The following is a 23,117-nucleotide window of genomic DNA, read 5'->3' as shown; positions in this document are numbered from 1 at the left end:
AAACCCTGAGCTTTCTGAAAAGACAAACTTCGGCTCTGTCCCTTTTGCTGAGATGGAGCTTATGAAGTAAGCTCTAGAATCTGTCACCAGTGGAGACCTTACCCTGAACCAGAGCCCTCGGAGAATAAGCCCCCTATTGATCTCAAATCTAGGTTTCAGTGAAAATTAAAGGAATGAAAGAACTGTTACATTTCAAAAGGTATAATAATGAAATGAAATCAATGTTTAATCAAGTATGGGCTGAATTTGTAACACTCCTCATTAGGTCTCCAAGATAGCACAGGCAATTCTGACACCAGGAAAGAACCTATGTGGTCTTTTATGATATATAAACTCATTACTTTTCTCAAAAACTTTAGGTCTTCTCTGATTTCAACTTAAACTTGAGTTTTCTACTAATAATGTATTATCAAGAAAATATCTGATTTCTTTCCATCTTCCATTTCCCGTGGTCAAACAGCATGGAGTTCAGCCCTATGTGATACAGTGAGTTTTATGTAAACAGCCACCCCACACGCACATAAGGCCAGTCATGACATTTCCCGAGGCCCGCGACTGGCATGTGACATATAAATCGTGGCATGCATCTTCATTCTCATCACACAGCTTTCTTTAGCACTTAGGAGGCACACGGTACCCACTGTGTCTAACCAGGTTTTGAGGGCCTTAGGGTTTGCTGTAAGGTTAAAAATCTCTTTCCTCAAAGATTTTACCATCTGTCTGGAAAATTCACAAATACAGTCACAAAAAGTTAATTCGTCAAGAAGGATGTCAACACAGGGTCCTCACTTCCAAAGAAGGAAAGGGATTGGGAGCAGCCTTTAACATCATCTGGCCCCAGTGCCTAATTTTGCAGATTAAAAAACTGAGTCACTGCACCAGGAATAATGAGTGCGAGGGGCAAGATTAGAGACCATGATTCAAGGTCTGATTGGAGGGGAGCTATCAGCACTGCAGGGAGAGAAGGCTGGCCTGCAGCACGAGTCTGGGAGAGGCCCGCCAGTTGGTGGGATTTTGACCAATGTGTTTGGGGTGAGGATGGGGTGGGTTTTTAGAAAGTGGTGAGAACAGCGCAGCATGGGATGAGGATGTGGGATGTGGGGTGTTAGAGGGGCAGGCCAAGCTGACCAGGGACCACCTGTGTGGAAGTAGGAGGCAGAGGAAGTCCGCAAATCTCACAAAGGAGGCGGCTTAGTGCCCAGAAGATGGGTAAGTTGAGGGTCCTGTGGGCCGAACTCCAATCCCAGCACCACCTTCACGCTGTGAAAACACAAGGAAGGGACTCAGAAGCTCTTCCCACTTGCTCTTTCCCTTGTTATGCTAAGACAGCACCAACTCTCCTATAGTTAAATGACACAGCAGAACTGTGACAAGTCAGTTTCATGCACAGGCACTGTTGCGGTGTAGGATATAATGATGAACAAAAACAAGAGGCCTTGCCCTCCAAGAAGCGGCCACTGGGCCGGGCGCGGTGGCTCAAGCCTGTAATCCCAGCACTTTGGGAGGCCGAGATGGGCGGATCACGAGGTCAAGAGATCGAGACCATCCTGGCTAACACGGTGAAACCCCGTCTCTATTAAAAAAAAATACAAAAAACTAGCCGGGCGAGGTGGCGGGCACCTGTAGTCCCAGCTACTCGGGAGGCTGAGGCAGGAGAATGGCGTAAACCCGGGAGGCGGAGCTTGCAGTGAGCTGAGATCCGGCCACTGCACTCCAGCCTGGGCGACAGAGCGAGACTCCGTCTCAAAAAAAATAAAAATTTAAAAAATAATAATAATAAGTGGCCACTCGACCTGCAAGAGGCCAATACTAAGCAGGTAAACAAATAAGAGGGTGTTCCGGCATGAGAAGCTAATGCAGAAGACAAACAGCCAAGGACTGTGCTTGAGAAGAACAATGGGAGCTGCCCGGGCACCTCCCAGTGTACAGGGCCCCTCCACGCAGGCTTATTGCTCTCTCCCAGGCTCCCCGAGCTACGAAGCCCACACTTGATCCTCAGGCAAAGGATGAATCCTACATAAGTCTCAGGAGCTACAAAAGCTGGAGTACAGCAGTGACAAGACAGGAACACGAGAAAGTTACAGGGATCGTTTCCTGCGATGATGGTTGTCAGCGCCGAGTTCCCTCGGCCACAGCTAACTCCTGCCCCTGCTCTCCTGGGGGGCTTCGGGGCTTGTGCCACCGTCCACCTTCCTGCAACTGGCCACTCCCTCGAACCCTTCGACAGGCACTAGGTGTCTTTTTTGTCACCTGTGAGCATCTTCCCCAAGCATTTTTTACCACGGCTGCTCAAAAGAAGCAAAAAATAAAACTATAAAAATTAAAACGGCGGCCAGGCGCGGTGGCTCCACGCCTATAATCCCAGCACTTTGGGAGGCCGAGGCAGGCGGATCACAAGGTCAGGAGATCGAGACCACAGTGAAACCCCGTCTCTACTAAAAATACAAAAAACTAGCCGGGCGCGGTGGCGGGCGCCTGTAGTCCCAGCTACTCGGGAGGCTGAGGCAGGAGAATGGTGCAAACCCGGGAGGCAGAGCTTGCAGTGAGCTGAGATCCGGCCACCGCACTCCAGCCTGGGCGACAGAGCCAGACTCCGTCTCAAAAAATAAAAAATAAAAATGGCTGTGTCTGATTTCCTCTGCTCTTCCTATAGAAACACTGCTAATGAAAATACATAAACTGAATAAACACTTGGAGAGGAAACCATCTGCTTCATCCTACTGTCAGTGGGAACAGTGTTTGTTTACTAGCAGGGTCATGAGGAGGGGACACAGAAAACCTTCCCAGGAACCATCAGGGAAATGGTCTGGGCGGGCATAGGGGCACCTTCTTAACCCTTTCAGATGCCCAAGAGTCACTCCGTTTCATAACCTCTGGTTGGAAGAGAAAGTTACATATATCATAAACCACAGGCTGAAGCTTATTTGCATAGTGTTTTCCACACAAAGATGATAAAACACCATGCAATTTACTATACATACTGCCCTTGAACTTTCCACTCCGCAGAGGAAATACCTAAAAAGACCATCCAAGTTCAACCGCAAAGGTGCTTGTGGAACCAGCTACGGAACAGAAAAGATCTTGGAGCTAACTGCCAAAGCCTTCCAAAAGGTAGAGCGCTTTAATAATAATAGTTTTTGGGTACAAAGAAGGACGCAGACACCATGGAGAAGATGGTGTGGTTCTTTCTGCCAGGAAGCATTTAGGGGATTTGCATTTTAAACGACTGCTTTACCTGCAAATCCATATTTTAAAACAAAATTAATAAGCAAAGGCCCAGGAAATTCAACCCCCAGGGAAAGACACCAGTCATCCCCAAAGGAAACTGCAGGGACTTCTGGCCCAGCGCCCGGCTCAGCTGCGTGGTGAATGTAACTGGGCCATGAGAAGTCCTTCACTTGGGGCACTCCATCAAAGGATGTTTCCAGGGTCAGACACTTGGCCTTGAATTCCCAGCAAAAAGTTCCACAGCAAGGTTTTAAAGCAAGACCAGGGGGCTGAGTCTCTCACAATCCTGTAGTCACCTTCCTCCCAATCCCTGATGACTGAGCCAGCACAGCCGATGCCTTCCAGATGCCGCTGGCCTGGCTGTGGCTGCTCTTAAAGAGCACGAGGTAGTGACTCAGAATCAGCTCCACCACCAACAATGCTGATATATGACTTTCTACAGCCAGTTAAGGAATATATCTATTGCCCAGAGGCTAAGAGAAACATTCTGACCAAACTAGAAAAATTAAAATATGGCCGGGCATGATGGCTCACGCCTGTAATCCCAGCACTTTGGGAGGCTGAGGTGGGCAGATCACAAGGTCAGGAGATCGAGAGCATCCTAGCCAACATGGTGAAACCCCGTCTCTACTAAAAATATAAAAATTGGCTGGGTGTGGTGGCACACATCTGTAATCCCAGTTACTTGGGAGGCTGAGGCAGGAGAATCGCTTAAACCCGGGAAGAGGAGATTGCAGTGAGCCGAGATCGCACCACTGCACTTCAGCCTGGAGACAGAGCAAGACGCCGTCTCAAAAAAAAAAAAAAGAAAAAAAAATATGAATGGAGTAGACATGTGAAAACAAACAATGGCATTAATTCTACTTGTAAAATAAACTCACTCTAACAGTGAGTAAACATTTAATTAGCACCTACTATACACCAGGTGCCATGCTAGATGCTGGGGATATAGACAGAACAGGCAGGCAGTTGGAAGTGCACGTCATACTACTAATCCTGTGTTTAGTTAAGCTCTTACTACATGTCAAGAATTGTTCCAAACACTTTGTCACCTCTTTTTTTATTCTCATATAGTATAGAGTTTATTATTAGCCTCATTTTATCAATACAGACAGGTTAAATAACTTGTTCACGCTGCACAACTATCAGTAGGAGACGCCGGTATTTGAACTCAGGCTCCTTCATGCATCCGATAGGTGTATGAGTAAAGAGGTCTTCAGGAAGAAAGAAAAAGCCCTGTCCACTGCCTGAGAGAGTAGGCATTCAGGTAAAACTGATAGGGCTTAGAAGAATGCATAGGAGTTTATCAGAGAGCATGAGAAGGGTTCCTTCCAGACAAAGGGCTTATAAATGCAAAGCATAAGCCATCGGAAATTATGAAGAAAAATAATTTTAAAAGATAAAAACACACTTTTATTACTACTTCTTGGGCAGGGAGTTCCTAGATAGGTGCTAAATAGTAGCTAGGAATGGGGTCTTGACTTACTTTGGTTTCAAGAAGAACTGAAGGTGAGTGCAGCCCAACGATCCCTGGAGTGAGTGCACACAAGAGCGGCATGTGCCAGTTCCACAGTCCAACCCACTCAGCAGAACACCGTGTAATAGAATGTGCTGATAGAAACCTGGGCTCAGAAGTCCTTCAAAGTACTGAATAGGAAACACTGAAACCAAACACCTCACTGAACCAGCCTGACAACACACACAAAAAAGCGGGTGAGGTGGCACACATATGGAACACATGTGCCAGGAGGCCCAATTCTAACCGGACGGCAGGGGCTCTCCTCAACAGAGTCTATGATTTTAGGAGATTAACAATAGCTTTGTTCACCAAAATACAAAGCTGTCCCAAGTCCTTGAAAGATACAAATTCCACAAGAAAATCAGAAAACACAAAGGTGGTTTGCAGTGTGCAATAAATTGGTGGTTTTAAGCATAGCTATTCTGAGTTTATCTTTTCCTGAGATGTTTAATGTTAGTTCATATGCTCTGAGCGATGTTCTTTGAAATAAATATAATTTGCTGACTCATATCCCATAAATGATTCAATGATGGGTTACCAACGTTAATGCCGGCTATTAAATTCCAGCCCCTCTAGCCAACAGGAATGACACACAGATCGTCTCCACATTAAAAACAGGTGTGCTCCCAGAGTTCTTGATAATTTGGCTGCTTGGAATTCAAGAGTTATTTTCCTCCCCCACAAACAATATTAGACGTGGTATTTGATACTCAAGACAGAAAACCCAAAATACTAGATCTGAGGCGTGCTTAGAGTTCTCTGGACTGAGCCCATGAGAGGGAGTGGGCCGGCCGCTTAGCCAGCCAGACACTCCCACTTCCTCTCCTGCGGGGAGTAAGATGTGCGGCAGCTGCACGAAGCAGGCGGCAGCAGGAGCGATCTGAGGAGGAGGCTGGGAGCGGCGAGGCTGGGAGCGGCGAGGCTGGGAGAGGCGAGGCTGGGAGAGGCCAGGCAGGAGCTCAGAGAAGAACAGAAGTGAGTAGTGCCAGGGCTCCAGCGGCTCCAGCTGCTGAGGCGCCCAGGCTGCAGGCTCCTCCTGTGACCGCTCTGGGCCCCAGGCTACTCTGTCCAGGGCCCTGGAGTGGCAGGGCCTCCCCATCTCTAGGGCTGCCATATGGTAGGCTCAGAAAGAGGCTTTTCGATACTCCCACACCCACCCTGTGGGGTGGCATCCACAGGCTCTCCTGATTCCCTCACATGAAAACACACGTGGCTCTTTAATGATGTTCTCGGGATTGTTCTTGCCAGTGACTAGAGTTCAACAGCCCCCCGGCCACAAACACACACGCACAAGCACCAATGTGACAGAGGAACTGCCTATGACCAGTAAATTAAACTGGGATCCAGCCACAAGACCACTCTTCCCTCCAGTTACATATATATACATAATGTATACATAAGCACTTACATTACATATGTATTCGAATGGAAAGTCACAGTAAAATTCAAGTGCCGAGGCCACTGACATCACTGTATGGGTGGTTCATGCATAACTCAGACACTGGAGAGCTCGAAACCAGAATGGGTCAGCGGGGCCATGAGGGGATGGCGAGGGAGGTGCTGAACACGCAAGCCCTCCAGCCGCCTCGTGTCACTGGCCATGGGAATGAGCCGAACCTCCCCACACCAAAGGCTGCCCCCCACCACATTCCTGGGTTCACAGATAAGCCCCCAACTTACTGGAACTTCAAATGCCTCCTGGGTGTCATCCAGCATCTGGATTTTGATGGACACGAGTTTTCCTGAAGGCGTTGGGGGCGGCTTCTGTCCACGTTCCAAGGTACTGATCCCCGAATTTTCCGGGGCCCCCAGTCGTGATCCTGGGGTTGGCCTCTGCTCTATTTCTCCCATGATGAAAGTGGCTTAGAGAATATCTGCAGGAAGCAGTGAGAAAGAAAAACACATCAGAACAGGAGACTCACTGATACCACCCAAGCTGTGTGCCACCTTCTCCCCTTTGTCACGGGAATTTCCCTGAACCCACCCAGGTGGGCAGGGGGCTCCATCCCCTGCACAGGAATCCCATACGGGGAGGCGTCGGTTCACTCACAAAGTCACCTTTAAGCACTCAAGGTATGCAAATACTTTTTGCATACTTTATTCTTTGGAATAATTTTGCATATTGTTGCATATTTTATTCCTTTCTTGTTTTACAGTCTGTTCTTAATTATTCAGTGTCTACAATGAGCTAGGCTAAGCACTACTTTTTTACACATCGAAGTCTGGTGGGAAGATGATAAACAGCACCTCAGCCATATCATTAGCATCCATTAATTACCTTTTATGGACACAGTCACAAGCTAAGTACCGTGGGTATTCTAAAGATAAACAGGTAAAACATGCACTGCAGAGCTCGGGCTTATAATCTGGTTGAGGAAATAGACATACACTCACAGACATATACTCACGAAGACAGAGGCAACAGAAAGTAGGGTCATTTTTCTTGGTTTCTAGTGTCTATTTCTATTAAAATAACCACCTAATAATTCCTTTCTTTCCAGCCACCCACCCCACCAACTATTCCCCCTTTCCCAAGAAGCCATTCTACACACTACACTATAGTATCAACAAAGTTATTTTCCTAAAAACAACCATCTTTCCTCTCCAGATAGTCTACTCTTGCCTAACGACACCCTCAGCTTCTCCCTCCCCTCTCGCTGTCTCTATCTGGCTCCAGGTCTCCACATGCGTGGCTCACTGTGGCTGAGTGCTTTGCCCACTTTCTTCACCTGGAAACTTCTATCATTGCTTTAAAACTCAGTTCAAATGTCACATCCCGGCCAGGCGTGGTGGCTCACACCTATAATCCCAGCACTTTGGGAGGCCAAGGTGGGTGAATCACCTGAGGTCAGGAGTTCGAGACCAGCCTGGCCAACATGGTGAAACCCTGCCTCTACTAAAAATTCAAAAATTAGCCAGGTGCCATGGCGTGTACCTGTAGTCCCGGCTACTCGGGAGGCTAAGGCAGGAGAATCACTTGAACCCAGGAGGTGGAGGTTGCAGTGAGTCGAGATCACACCACTGTACTCCAGCCTGGGTGAGAAGCGTGAAACTTAGTATCAAAAACGAAAACAAATGTCACATCCTGGCATCTGGTGCAGAGTACGTGTGCTGCTATCCCCTCTGTGCTCATTGCTGTCAAAGCCACACCGTGGTGGTTGAGCCCACGTGTGTGGAGAATGCATTGTGATGCCCTTAAAAAGCAGGAACCCAATCTCGAATGTCCCTTGCAGCTCAGTGCCTACCTAGGCACAATGCCTCACACAGACTGGAGGTCAATATTGGCTGCTTAACAAGTGGACCACTCGGCCAGTATATTTATATGTGGCTGCATATTTAGTGTCAGAAGGACACAAGGGAATGAGATTTCCATGTGAGATGAAGTGGTTGAAAGAGAGGGAAGGCTTCCATCATGGAGAAGGTGAGAATTGAACTCAAGTTGGTCTCAAACATTGGATAATACTTGGAAAGAGATAGGAGACAGACAAGGAAAAGGCACTCCTGGGAAGTAGAATGGCATCCACAGAGTTACAGGACAGAAACATGATGGCACAGAGGAAAAAGAGTGAGAATCAGAGCCAGAGAGTTCAAGATGTATTTTAGAAATGATTTGAAGTCAGGCTCTAGAGCAGCGGTCCCCAACCTTTGTGGCACCAGGGACTTGTTCTGTGGAAGATGGCTTTTCCACAGATAAAGTGGAGGCAATGGTTGCGGGATGAAACGGTTCCACCTCAGATCATCAGGCATTAGATTCTCATAAGGAGCACACAACCTAGATCCCTCATATGCGCAGTTCCCAACAGGGTCCATGCTCCTATGAGAATCTAATGCTGCAGCTGATCTGACAGGGGGTGGAGCTCAGGCGGTGATGCTCGCCTGTTGCTCACCTCCTGCTGTGCAGCCCAGTTCCTGACAGGCCACAGACCACTGCTCCACCGCCCAGGGTCTGGGGACCCCCCTCCTTTAGAGGACTCCAAATGCCCAGCTGAAAAATACGGTCTTTACCCTGTAGGCAGCAGGAGTCACTGAGGGAAGACTAACAACACAACAACAACAACAATTTCAGAAAAATGAACCTGACGACGGTACTATATATAACTAAAGAAAGAGGGCTGGGAGGGCAGGGGCTGGGGCATCCAGTCACAAAGCAACTGTCACAGTTCATGCTTGAAATGCCAATGTGGACAGCAGCAATGGAAATCAAAAGGTGATGCTATAAAATCTATTTTTGTGGAAAAACTAACCCAATGTTACAAATGGTTAGCTACTGAGAGGAGGAGGTAAAAGTCTAACACTGGGCCGGGCATAGTGGCACAAGCCTGTAATCCCAGCACTTTGGGAGACCGAGGCGGGCGGATCACGAGGACAAGAGATCGAGACCATCCTGGCGAACACGGTGAAACCCCAGCTCTACTAAAAATACAAAAATTAGCCAGGCGTGGTGGCAGGCGCCCGTAGTCCTAGCTACTCGGGAGGCTGAGGCAGGAGAATGGCGTGAACCCGGGAGGCGGAGCTTGTAGTGAGCCGACATCGCGCCACTGCACTCCTGCCTGGGTGACAGAGCGAGACTCCGTCTCAAAAAAAAGAAAAAGAAAAAGAAAAAAAAGGTCCAACACTGATGAGAAAGTTTGAAATCAGGGCAGAAGGGAGGAAGTAGGAGGGGGAGGGGGAGGTGTGAGTGTGCTTTGGAACGTTCCCTAGGGCTATAAAAGGACATCCTGTGGGCTTTCCTGTCTGGAAGCTGGAGCTGGGTCTGGGCTATGGGTTCAGGGTGAAAGCCGTGAGAATCAAGGGAAGGGGTTAAATGTGTAACCAAAAAAGCAAAATGAACCACCAGGCCCAATGGTGAGGGTCATGGAGAAAGAGGAGATGGGAAAAAGAGACCCCCAGGGGGCAGTTCTGGACAAAAGGGCACAGAAGGGGCACCAGAGAGCTATCTGGGGTGCGAGGAATAGAACTGTGGGCTGCGTCTCACTCACATTGGAGAAAAAGTCACCCTTTCTTTCTTTCTGGCCACCCACCCCTCCAACTATTCCCCCTTTCCCTATAGTATCAACAAAGTTTTTCTTTTTTTCTATTAATTTTTTTCTTATCTCATTTTATTATTTATTTTTGCAAAGGAGTCTCACCCTGTTACCCAGGCTGGAGTGCAATGGCACGATCTCAGCTCACTGCAACCTCTGCCTCCCAGGTTCAAGCGATTCTCCTGCCTCAGCCTCCCCAGTAGCTGGGATTACAGATGCCCACCACCATGCCTGGCTAATTTTTTTTTTTTTTTTTTTTTTTAAAGTAGAGATGGGGTTTCACCATGTTAGCTAGGCTGGTCTCAAACTCCTGACTTCAAATGACCCAAGTGCTGGGATTACAGGTGTGAGCCACCACGCTGGCCCCTTCTCTTTTGAATGCCTGATTCCACAGGTCTGTTATATAAGTGCCTTTCTCACTTCTGCCTCAAATAAGCTTTTTCTGAGCATCTGTTTCTAATCTGTTTGGTTGTGTGATCTCTGCTTTGGTTCATTCACTCATTAGCCTCGAGGGATGAGACCAGCCTGGTTAATCTAGAATCCCAGCCTAGTGCCCTTCACCGAAGTGGAAAAGATACCCTCAATATTGGGTCAATTAACCAAAGTGTGTGTGTGTGGAGGTGGTGGTGGGGGAGCAGTATATTCATTATGAAGTCAGTCGTATCCAAAATAATCTTCACAAGCCAGGCAAAATTACTTCTATTCCATATATGTTTTCTGTTCACTGTCTCATGGTTAAAAATAAATGCAATCTCCAGAGAAAGCTCTACCATCAGTCAAGTTGGCCTTCCCCCTTCCCAGTCCCTCCGTGCACTTTTCCTACTTTGGTGTGGCCCCTCCCCACCCACCCTCCTTCCCTGTACTTGCTCAGCAGGGACAGGCCCTGTGCACGGTCATTTACACTGGGCTTTAGCTGGGCTTGTCAAGCAGGCATGGACCTGGCTACGGTGTTGATGCCCATCCAGGGAGCCAGTGACGGCAGGAAGGAAGGGCTCTACTCTCCCACCTCACCCCAGCCTAAATGTGCTCAGACCCTCCCTGCAAATATTTTCTCCTTGTCCTACCTAAGCAAAAAGCAAGACTCCTCATTCTCTGAACTGAACTCCTCTCTGTCTCTCTTGCCCAAGATCCCCAGATAAATATATATATTCTGATTTTTAGCACCTTGGCATTTAAAAATTTAATTGAGTTAGTCATTAACAGATACTTGGTAGCTTAACTTCCTTTCTCTTTAGTTCTCAAATGATCTCATGTCTAGGTTATTTCTACTTCTGGATAATGATGCTTGAACAAAGTATGTCATACTTTCTTTTTGTTCTCATACTTGCGTGCAGACTGTTGCTGTACATGGAAAGGTCTGTTTAATTCAACCATAAATCCAGCCAAGAGTTTTGAGTTGAGCATCCTAAGAACGCTAAGGGAACATCTCAGGAACGCTGGCAAGTCATAAATGGGTAACCACAATTGATGCTTGATAGCAAAACTGGTAAGCCCAGTAATGCAACGCCGTCTTCCAGATAAACAAATCCAACAAACCTAAAGGCCTCTAGTGTATAAATACTAACCTATGCTCTATTCTGAATTTCTCTCCATTAACTTCCTCTGACTTCTCAATTTCTTGAGGAATAGTCAAAATAAAAACTACTATTTCTTTCCTTGTGATACCTATTACTAAAATGATGATTCTAGACCTTAAAGTTAAAAGCTGCTGCAAAACTACTTTATTAGTTAGCTCTATCTGAAAAGTTACTTTTAAAAAGTAACAACAACAACAAAAAACCAAGATTTTTAACTGCCAGAGAAAAGGTAAAAAACTAGAGTTGTCTTGTCATAGTATCCTGACTTATAAGGACTTCCTCTTGGAATTCACCCAAAAGCAATAAGCAGTACACTAAAAAATGCAAATTCCATCCCTGAGGAAACTGGAAGACATCTGTAGCCCCGAAACCAGAAAATGTAAGAAAGATGTGCCAAGCTGCAGTGAAGGTCAGAAAGAAGGGAAGGAAAATGCTTGGAGAGGCTGCTCATGGCTGTAGATCTCAGATAAAAATGGCGGAGCCTCAAATAAACAACAAACCAGTCATAACTTTCTTGGACAGGGACAGGTGCGCAGATTCACGGTAACAGCTTCCCTGGGCACAGTGTGATTGATATGGAATGAGAAACCATACAGGCAAGCCATATTTGTAAGCAGCAGTCTGTTGCTGAGGCAAGATGAAAAAGAGACTGCATTAGACACACCACCAAGGTTCACTGCCAAAGTTTCAGCAAGTAAGGGAATAGCAAAGGTTGAAAGGATTACACACACACACACACACACACACACACACACACACACACCCCCTCAAGTCATGAAAATTCCTATTAGTATGGGACACGGCTCTGTCTGCTGGCCCACTGAGGCTCCTGCAAAGAGCTACTTCATACCTACTAACCAAAAAACAAACAAAAAAGCCTTTACAAAGATGGTGCAAGAAAAAAGAAAAATGACAGATGAACATCCAAAGAAATGTTACATGCAACAGATTAAAGCTTTGTCCAAACATATTGTTATAAATTAATAAAACTTCATGAAATAAAACTGATTCAATAGACAAAAACATAAAAGAATTTACAAGAGTTCAGGGAAGCTATGGGAAGACATTAGCAGGAAATAAAGAATGAGGGTGGCAGACCTCAGGAGGACAAAATGGAAGAATGAAAATATCACCAAAATACAGGCCAAATGGGAAGCAGCCAAAAGGAAATGTGCACTGGTGAAAATAGGAGGGACCTGATGGGAAAGATTGAGAAAAGCAACCAATAGATTTAAAACACAGAGAACTGGCGGCGCACAGTGGCTCACGCCTGTAATCCCAACACTTTGGGAGGCTAAGGCAGGCGGATCACAAAGTCAGGAGATCGAGACCACCCTGGCTAACATGGTGAAACCCCGTCTCTATTAAAAATACAAAAATTAGCAGGGCATGGTGTCGGGCGCCTGTAGTCCTAGCTACTCGGGAGGCTGAGGCAGGAGAATGGCATGAACCCGGGAGGTGGGGCTTGCAGTGAGCCGAGATTGCACCAATGCACTCCAGCCTGGGCGACAGAGCGAGACTCCGTCTAAAAAAAATCACAGAGAACTGACAGATATGGAAGACAGAGAGAGATGATCCAACATACCCACAATCAGTATTCCTAAAGAAACAGAAATCAAATAATAGAACAAGAAAAAAAAAGTTTAAGGCATAATTCAGGAAAACATTTTAGAAATTGAAGATACTTGTCCATAATAAATGAAGATATCGTATTCCAGGGATAACTACCATAAAATGATCGCCACAAAGATAATTTGACAACTCATTTCCTGAGTCATCACTGGTCCTCAAACTTTAGGAAGGAATCATTTGGGCAGCTAGACAAAAAGTTCAAATAAAGTATGAGGGGACAAAATTTTAGAATTGTCCACAGCAACATTCAAGGCTTAAATGCCAAAAACGTCCTCAAAGAATTGTAACAGAATCAAAACTTTAAACATAAGCAAACTTTCATTCAATTATAATAGCCAAATTTTTTTTCTTTATTTTTTTTTTAGATAGGGTCTGTCACCTAGGCTGGAATGCAATGGCATGATCATAGCTCACTGTAACCTCGAGCTCCTGGGCTCAAGCAGTCCTCCTGCCTCAGCCTCCCAAGTAGCTGAGACTGCACATATGCACCACCACCACCACCAGTTAGTATGTACAGAGTCTTGCTATGTTGCCCAGGCTAGTCTTGCACTCCTACCCTCAAGCAATCTTCCTGCCTTGGCCTCCCAAAGTGCTGGGACTACAGGCATAAGCCACCACATGCAGCCCACAGCCAAACATTTTAAATAGGTGAGAATTCAGAAGAATGTTAGCCAATCCCTTCTCAAAAAAACTACTAAACTTCAGCAAGACAAAATGTAAGTGGTGAAAGAATGAAAAACAGTTATTAGTAAACTTTACATCCATTTATACTTTAAGAGAAAGAAAAAAATAATTGTAACAGCCACAGAATATGATATAACTCCTGACAATGGAGAAATAATGCAGCTAAAAAACTGGCAGGGAAAGGAGTAGAAATGGTGAGAGGCACTGTAAGTCAGCCATTACCTCATGTTTTAAAACTGATAATAGGAAGATTTTAAATCTGCATACGACATAAAGATGGTGAAGCACATGGAAAGATGTTCAACATCATTAAGCATTAGGAAATGTAAATTACACACACAATAAGATATTTCACACCCACTGTAATGGCTATAATGAAAAAGACAGACAATAACGTGTTATCAAGAATGTGGAGAATCTAGATGTGAGGGCCATCTGGCTGTGACATCTGTCACCCCATTGATCGTCAGGGTTCACTGGGCTGGGGGTGATTGCCAGGGTTGATCTGGCTAACCTGGCTCACTAGGCAGATGTTCCTTTCCTCCCTCACCACTCCATGTGTGTCCCTCCCAAAACTGTGCTTGGTCCAAGAGGACGACCATCCCCGATAGAGGAGGACCGGTTTTCGGTCACGGGTAAATGAGTAGCCGCGCTCCCCTGCTAGAACTTGCAAACAAGCTCTCAAGAATGTGCAAAATCGGAAACTCATATACTGCAGGTTGCTGGAAGGAATATAAAATACTGCGAAAACTTTAAAAAGCATTTTGGCAGTTTCTTAAAATTTTAATCATAAGTTTGGCATGAAACCCAGCAAACCCTTCTCCTGGTGACCCTGCAATTCCACTCCTAGGTGTCTTCCCAGGGCAAATGGAAACATATGTCTGCACAGAAGTACATGCAGATGTCCACAGCCAAAACAGAGTCAACAAGTGGATAACCCAATAACCCAGATAGTCATCAACTGGTGAGTGAATAAACCAAATACAATCTATCCATACCTGGGAATACTGTTCTGCCACAAAAAGACACAAAATGCTGACACACACCACATAAATGGACCTCGCAAACATTTTGCTGAGTGACAAGGGCCACAGGCAAAAGACACCATAAACCTATGACCCTATTAAATGTAATATCCAGCAAAAGCTTTATCAGGAGGACAAATATCCAGAAAGTAGTTGCCTGGGGCTGGGATTAGGAGCTGGATCAACAGCCAAGGAATTGTGGTCTTTTTGGGGAGACAGAAATGTTCTGAAACTGGACTGCGGTGACAGTCACACAACTCTGTTAACTGACTAAAAACCTTTGAATTGTACACCTGAAACAGGTCAAAGTTATGATTTGTGATTACACCTCCATAAATCTAAAAATGTCTATGTGTCCATGAATATTCCTGTGAACACAAAGAGCCTCTCTGGAAGCAGAGGGAGGTAACTGGAAGGAGAGCTGACTCCAGTGAGGTGGCCAGCCTGACCTGGGACAAAAGCAAGGAAGGCTGGGGACTGGCTTTTCATCAGATGCTCTTTCAGACATTTTTAATTTTGTACCATATACCTATATGTTTAATTAAGAAGGAATTTGGGCCAGGGGCAGTGGCCCATGCCTGTAATCCCAACATTTTGGGAGGCTGAGGCAGGAGGATCACTTGAGGCCAGCAGTTTGAGATCAGTCTAGGCAACATAGCAAAACCCCGTCTCTACAAACAATTTAAAAATTACCCAGACATGGTGGTAAGCACCTGTGGTCCCAGCTACTTGCAGTGCTGAGGCAAGAGGATCACTTGAGCCCAGAAATTTGTGGCTGCAATGAGCTATGATTGTGCCACTGCACTCCAACCTGGGCAACAAAGCAAGACTCTCTTAAAAAAGAAAAAAAAAGTAATTAAGAAGGCTATGTTTAATTAAGGAGTAATTAAACAATATTTAATTTAATCTACTAAAAGCATACACTCCTACCAACTACTCCTGCCCTGTTGAGAGCATAAATCGAGTGAGATGAAATCACAGTGAAGAGGAACTACTTTCAATCAAGCCGGGTAGATGAAGGGAAACTTTTTGCAAGAGTTTGTTTCCCCTCTTCCAGTTTTAAATACAAGCAACTGAAAAATTCCAGGTGAAGAAAAATTCATAGGAACGTGTTATTCAAAGAAGAAGTCCAAGTGGCAGAGCTGCAGGAAGCCAAAGGGCTGGGTTCTGAGTCCTCCAAGCACTTCTGTGGCCCATGTAGAGAACAAAGAAGTGTGGATGTGGCATTGAGTGAGGGCAAAACATCAAGTGTCAGACACCTAGGAGAGCAAAAGGCAAAGGGCGTGTGATCAATCTCCAACAGCTCCATACATCTGGCTCTGCTCTTAGGAGCCGGAAGCTGTCACAAAGCCACCTTGTGCCTCTGTCCAGGGGAGCCACACGCCAGGAGCTGACCCCAGGGGAAGGCAGGTTGGAGATAAACTGGAAAGGCTGCCAGCCCGGACCTCCTCAAGAGCAAAGCAGCTCAGTTTGACTTCTCACAAGGAGTTAGATAAGGGGTTTTGAGAAAGTTCAACAACAGCTATCTGTGCGGATAGATTTGCTTATTTCCAAAAAGTCTGTGAGCAAGAGAAACAACTACAGATCAACTGTTTTACATCAACCAGACACTTCAAACAGAGGAGAAACTGTTCGGCCTGTTTGATCATTTGGGAAAAGGAGACCAGGCTATTAACTGTCTACAAGTAGGATGCCCCTATTTCAACAAGAAAGCAAGGAAATGAGAATTAACTGCAGAGCTAAAGATTCTCGCTTCACTGTTCCTTCTTGGCAACCATATTTTTAACAAAATTTTTTTAATTAAGTAGGTTATCTTAAATAACCCTGACAAGTCTCTGAAAAATAAGGAAAACTCAGAGCAACAGCCTGCTGTTCTGTTTCTTCCTGCTAAAATACCATCGTTTGGTTTTTTTTTTTTTTTTTTTTTTTTTTTTTGAGACGGAGTCTTGCTCTGTTGCCGAGGCTGGAGTGCAGTGGCCGGATCTCAGCTCACTGCAAGCTCCGCCTCCCGGGTTCACGCCATTCTCCTGCCTCAGCCTCCCGAGTAGCTGGGACTACAGGCGCCCGCCACCGCGCCCGGCTAGTTTTTTGTATTTTTAGTAGAGACGGAGTTTCACCGTGTTAGCCAGGATGGTCTCGATCTCCTGACCTCGTGATCTGCCCATCTCGGCCTCCCAAAGTGCTGGGATTACAGGCTTGAGCCACCGCGCCCGGTCCTAAAATACCATCTTTGAGTTGGCTAACGGGTACAAAAATACAGCAGGGAAATTATAGTTAACAATAATGTGTTATCTATTTCAAAAGAGCTAGAAGAGAATTGGAATGTCCCCAAGAAAAGAGACGATGGCTATACCAATTACTCTGATTTGATCATTACACATTGTATACATGTATCAAAATATCACATGTACCTCCAAAATATATACAACTATGAATCTCAATTTTAAAAAGATAAAAGATGGGAGAGAAAAATAAAACACATATTCAAAAGAAAAAAAACACTTCTCTCTTCTCTAGCCAGTCCCAATGTCACCTCCCCCAGAAAGACGTTCCTGATCCAATCATTGAGGAAAAAAATACTCACTTCATCTTCCCTGAGGTGTTGTTTGCATTTAGCTTCTACTTCACAGGCTTTACAGGCCTTTCTCCTCTTTTCCAAGGTGCCAGCTAGATTACAAGTCCCGAGGGCAGGCGTCTCCCTTACCTGGGAGCCTGACATCATTTTTTTTGTGTAAGTGTGAGAGACAGCCCTAGTCTCAACTTAGGAACCGTGAGAACATCAGGCCAGTCACTTATCCACCCCGGAAGTCATTCTCCTTACCTAAAAGATGGAGAAAAAGCCTACTCTCTACTGCAGTGCTTCTTAAAATGTGCCCACCAATCATCCTCCACATCACCTGAGAAATACAAATTCTTCACCTCGGCCCAGCCCAGCCCCACTGAATCACAAAGGGGGTGGCGGGGGCGGTGGAGGTTGCATTCCAGGTGATTCTGATGCAGGCTCTGGTCTGAGCAGCACTGCTCCAGCTCCACTTCTGAGGCTCTCGGTGAAGATGAGCTAAAAGGACAGTTGTAAAACCATCAGACACAAACCAAGCACTTACTAGGTTAGGTAACTTCCCCAAGAAAAGAGGGACACTCTGCCATGTTCTGCACATGCGCCAAAGGTCATGAGTGCCTGCTTTTTTCAACACCTCCTCGCAAGAAAAAGTGGCATGCCTTTTCCAATCAATTTTTAATTTCTACTCCAACCTTATTCTAAAAACGATCTAAGTCAATACTTTGGCTTTGCACTTTCACTGATTTGGTAGAGCACATATCCTCCATTAAACAGATATGCAAAGACAAAAATGTGTAGAACAGAAGTGGAGATGAAAATTACCAGAAGAGAAGGCTTTTTTATCTCCAGAAAAATCAGGAAACCGGAAAAAAATCTCCAGTCATTCCTATTCTAATGATGTCAATTTCTCAATGATTCTTAGAGTACGAACTTTAAACTTTAGCTCACTCCTCATTCTACCTCTAAGGAAAAGGTCAGGGTAAATTAAATGTAAGGAAGATGGTCACCAGCTTCCAGCCCCTCTGAATTCCCACACTAACAAGGTCCCTGCAATGTAAACAGAGGCGTACTTTTTAGTCTGCAGCCAACCTCACTCGACTTAACACACATCATTCTCTTCACTCACTAAAGAAAATCTCTCTAATCGACACCAGTCAGCCTCTCCAAATATTTGTAGAAAGCACCCAACCCTTGCCTGGCCCATAATGAGGACGCAGTGAATTACTGGCTTTGCTTACTCAATGCCTTTGAAAATAACCCAATGTTGAAAGTATGCTATCATTCAAAAGTCACCATAATCGAGATCATCACCATTAACAAACATTTATGAGGGCCTATTATGCTTCAGCAACTACATTTCACACCGTATAGGACAGAAAGCAATAATGTGGCACAATATCGTTTTGTCTTTATGGGATGCATAATCTATCAGGCAAGAGAAAAGGTAGTTCAGAGATGAGTGTTGAAGGCAACATGTTTACTTCTGATAATAGGTATTAAATGAATTTTAAAAGCCTCAGAAATAAGGATGCCACCTCACTGAGGAACTGAGACATCAACTAGTCCCCGAAAAAAGGTTCTTAAATAGTAGTGATGGCAGGTGGCATGGTGTGGGTAGGACACACGTTTGTGCAACCGGTGGTATTTACTAAGCATTCACAGTGTACCGAAAGGTGTGCCAATAGTGGATCCGACTAATAGAACTGCGAAAACAGAAAAGAAAATGAAATACGCAGGTGAGAGGCAGCTTTTGGTCTGCCTGAAATAGCTCACAGCTGCCTCAAATTCCTGGGCTCAAGTAATCCTCCAGCCTCAGACTCCCGAGTAGCTGGCCAGGCGCGGTGGCTCACGCCTGTAATCTCAACACTTTGGGAGGCCAAGACAGGCAGATCACGAGGTCAGGAGATCGAGACCATTCTGGCTAAATAGTGAAACCCCATCTCTACTAAAAAATACAAAAAATTAGCCAGGCGTGGTGGCAGGCGCCTGTAGACCCAACTACTCAGGAGGCTGAGGCAGGAGAACGGCGTGAACCTGGGAGGAGGAGCTTGCAGTGAGCCGAGATCATGCCACTGCACTCAGCCTAGGCTACAGGGCGAGACTCCGTCTCAAAAAAAAAAAAAAAAAAAAAAAATTAAGGAAGTTTTTAGTAAAAACTTATCCTACCCTCTACCATTTTCCACTGAAGTTTTGGACATTCTGAAAATGATGCTTAAGAAATACATGCCAGGCCTGGCGCGGTGGCTCAAGCCTGTAATCTCTGCACTTTGGGAGGCTGAGACGGGCGGATCACGAGGTCAGGAGATCGAGACCATCCTGGCTAACATGGTGAAACCCCGTCTCTACTAAAAAATACAAAAAACTAGCCGGGCGAGGTGGCGGGCGCCTGTAGTCCCAGCTACTCGGGAGGCTGAGGCAGGAGAATGGCGTAAACCCGGGAGGCGGAGTTTGCAGTGAGCTGAGATCCGGCCACTGCACTCCAGCCTGGGCAACAGAGCAAGACTCCGTCTCAAAAAAAAAAAAATAAATAAATACATGCCAAAATTTAAATGTGCCCTGCATCCTGTGTAATCATCCACAGACATCTATTCTGGAATGAATAACATCATCTTTTTTATTTTTTATTTTTAAATGGAGTTTCGCTCTTGTTGCCCAGGCCAGAGTGCAGTGGCGCGACCTCGGCTCACTGCAACCTCCGCCCTCCCGGGTTCAAGTAATTCTCCTGCCTCAGCCTCCCAAGTAGCTGGGATTACAGGCATGCGCCACCACGCCTGGCTAATTTTGTATTTTTAGTAGAGACAGGGTTTCTCCATGTTGGTCAGGCTGGTCTTGAACTCCTGCCTGGGCCTCCCAAAGTGCTGGGATCACAGGCGTGAGCCACCGTGCCCAGCCAACATCATCATCTTATACAACTTTATGAAAAAGGAAGCCATTTCCTAAAGCTTACCAAATTCAGTAAATTAGAAATGACAGGGCTTCCTTCAAGGTGGGAAAAGGAAAGCAATTTCTATTAAGCCATTAAAAAAGCAGACTATACAATTTTCTAACAGTTTCAATATTCTTCAAGAAATAAACTATGCAATATTATTATAAGCCAAAGGATACTATAAAATACAACAGATGTGTAAAGGGTACCCTGTCCTGGAATACTTCAACTACAATTAATGATTAATTACAATAGTGAAATGTCAAGGAAAAAAAGTATGTAATAAAATAGTGAAATCCCTTGTGGGAAAATGAGAATGTTTAAATGTCAGCCTGGTTGACAAGGCATTTAATTAAACAATGTCTACTAAAGAAATTAATGATTACGAACAGCACATTGTTGCTGCAGATTGCTGAAAGGGAGGAAAAATTACTTAGGCGCTATCAGGTTGACCACCAGACTGGAGTCATTCTGCAGCACGACAAAGAGAAAAATCACTAGCCGAGACAGGCCTGGTTCTCATCTGAACTTTTGACATTTTGAGTGTATTGTAAAATTAACTTCCTCTTTCCTGGATTTTAGGTTTCTCATTCCTGGAATGTGAAAACACAGTAAGTATTATTATTTTAATTTAGCCAGCACTTACGTAGCACTTTCTCCATGGCAGGTACTGTTCTCAGAGCTTTATAAATTCTAACTCAATCCTCACAACTGCCATTAGACGGATACTACTACCCTGACCCCTTTTTACAGATGAGGAAACTGAGGCACAAGAGATTAACTTGCCCACAGTCACCCAGCTCGTAAGTGGCAGACATGGGACCAGATGCAGACAGGCTGGTGCCAGAGTGCTTGGTCTCAACTCCCGTGCCAAGGGCTCTCTTGTACATGATGATTTCTAAAGCCGTCACCCTCTCTACCATCCAGCGACTTTATGATTCAGTCATTTTAGATGCAATCACAAAGTCTCCCCAAACCTCTCACCTGTTTGAGCATAAAAGTGCCAGTCAAGCCGCTGGGCAAATCACTAAGCTACTGAGGATGCCTATGGCAAAAACCTATCACATCATCAAAATGTGTACTGGAACTATTACTAGGCCTATAAAGAGGTCTAGTAATAGGTCTTGGAGACAGTGTCTTGCTCTGTCACCCAAGCTGGAGTGCAGTGATATGATCACAGCTCACTGCAGCCTCCACCTCCCAGGCTCAAGTGATCCTCTCACCTCAGTCTCCTGAGTAGCTGGGACTACAGGCATGTACCACCACGTCCAGCGAATTTTTTAAAATTTTTGTAGAGACAGAGTCTCACTGTGTTGCCCAGGCTGGTCTCGAACTTCTGGGGCAGTGATCCTTCCATCTTGGCTTCCCAAAGTGCTGGGATTACAAGTGTGAGTCACCACGCCTGGCCGGTAGTCTTTTTATGGATCCAAATTATGAAAGTTTTAAATGTCTTAAAACACTTCTCCCTCCCATTAGCAAGGATTTATAGAAAATGCTCTATTGACCCAGTGGATCAGAGAATATACTGAGTGCCCACAAAAGAAAGGCACCATGGCACCCACTGCCCTCCCTTCCCTGTGCAATCAGAAAGGTGCTCCAACAATGCTCCGGATGCCCCCCCGAAGTCTGGGTTAGAACTAAACACACTCAGAGCACACGCAAACTCACTGCCCTTAAATAAATGTAGTTTAAAACTGCAGAGCTTCCAGAAATACTGAGACACACACACAGTAGACACTAGCAGGCAAAAACAAAACAAACAAAAAAACAGCCCAGGGGGAATATATATATTCCCCAAAGCAAATACTCAGTTCCCATGTAAATCACAGCTTGGTTCAAACAGGCAGATCCAGGATCATCCTTAGGTGCACATCACAAAAGGGAGAAAGGACAGTGGAATGGAATTGAGGACTAAGTCCCAGGTCACTTTCCAGCCAAAAGGACAGGCCACGGTCTGAAATGAAACATCCAAGCACCGTGTCTCTATTTCTGTAACTGTTGAGAAACACAAGTTTTTCACTCAAATCATTTCGCTTTCCCACAAAGTGCTGTTACATAATAAGAAGGGCCAGTCTTGAAGAGCTTATTTGCATCATTTAACACTCGCGATTCTACACAATGACCCTATGGCGTAGGTACCTGAAGAAGAAAGCTTTACTTGGAGCGTCTGCGAAAAACAAGAAAGCTGGGAAGGGGCAGGGAAGGCCAAGCACATTCTGAATAAAAACTCTGCAGAAAATCAGACAGTGTTTAATTTTTGAAAACTTCCTCTCTGTTCAGTAGATACCAGCCACTGATGGTTACATACACTAGGAACACTTTAAAATTAGGAGATGCTGATCTCTCACATTATGAATTTCTAAATCCTAGAAAGAAAGGCTTGGAGAGCTTCTGAATATGGAGAAGTTCCATTTAAGGACCAGGTCGCCCTTGTTGATGTATCAAAATATTAGACTCTAAACTGAGACTTAACTCTCAAATGTGTTTTACTCTAAAATAATCTGTCCACAAAAATAAAATTCTAAGTAATAAATTGTTATTTTCCCACCGTGGGAATCACTAACCCATTTATGCCTGAGGTTGCAATTTTTTGAACTGGAAAATCAGACCTTGGCGATGACTTTGAACAGTAGGATATAAATAACTTCCACATGCTTCGCGTTCCAATAATGGAACACTGGGCATATAATGTGAAATGTATTCTATGAAAAGAAATTTTTAAAAATAGGGGCCAGGCACGGTGGCTCACACCTGTAATCCCAGCACTTTGGGAGGCCCAGGTGGGTGGATCACAAGGTCAGGAGTTCAAGACCAGCCTGGCCAATATGGTGAAACACTGTCTCTACTAAAAATACAAAACTTAGCCAGGCGTGGTGGCACACGCCTGTAATCCCAGCTACTTGGGAGGCTAAGGCAGAAGAATCGCTTGAACCCAGGAGACA

At 45.2% G+C, this 23,117-nt stretch overlaps 1 protein-coding gene across 9 annotated transcripts in view; it reads right to left on the bottom strand.

The window, feature by feature from the left end:
- The window catches only part of FARP1 (FERM, ARH/RhoGEF and pleckstrin domain protein 1), a 303,757-nt gene that overhangs the window by 230,668 nt on the left and 49,972 nt on the right, over positions 1 to 23,117 (bottom strand). For 6 of the 9 annotated variants that reach the window (XM_045376837.2, XM_074021301.1, XM_005586130.5 and 3 more), the window contains exon 2: positions 6,428 to 6,621. In XM_045376837.2, coding sequence (XP_045232772.2) covers positions 6,428 to 6,598 — 171 coding nt within the window. In that variant the 5' untranslated portion in view covers positions 6,599 to 6,621. Of the gene's footprint in view, positions 1 to 6,427; positions 6,622 to 17,510; positions 17,748 to 23,117 lie in introns of all 9 variants that reach the window. The other 3 variants (XM_065533409.2, XM_065533408.2, XM_065533410.2) reach the window with 3 other exon arrangements.

Source organism: Macaca fascicularis, chromosome 17, assembly GCF_037993035.2.
Source record: "Macaca fascicularis isolate 582-1 chromosome 17, T2T-MFA8v1.1".
Classification (NCBI taxonomy): Eukaryota; Metazoa; Chordata; class Mammalia; order Primates; family Cercopithecidae; genus Macaca; species Macaca fascicularis.
The sequence above is the reverse complement of the archived record's forward strand: the minus strand, read 5'-3'. Positions and strand labels throughout refer to the sequence as shown.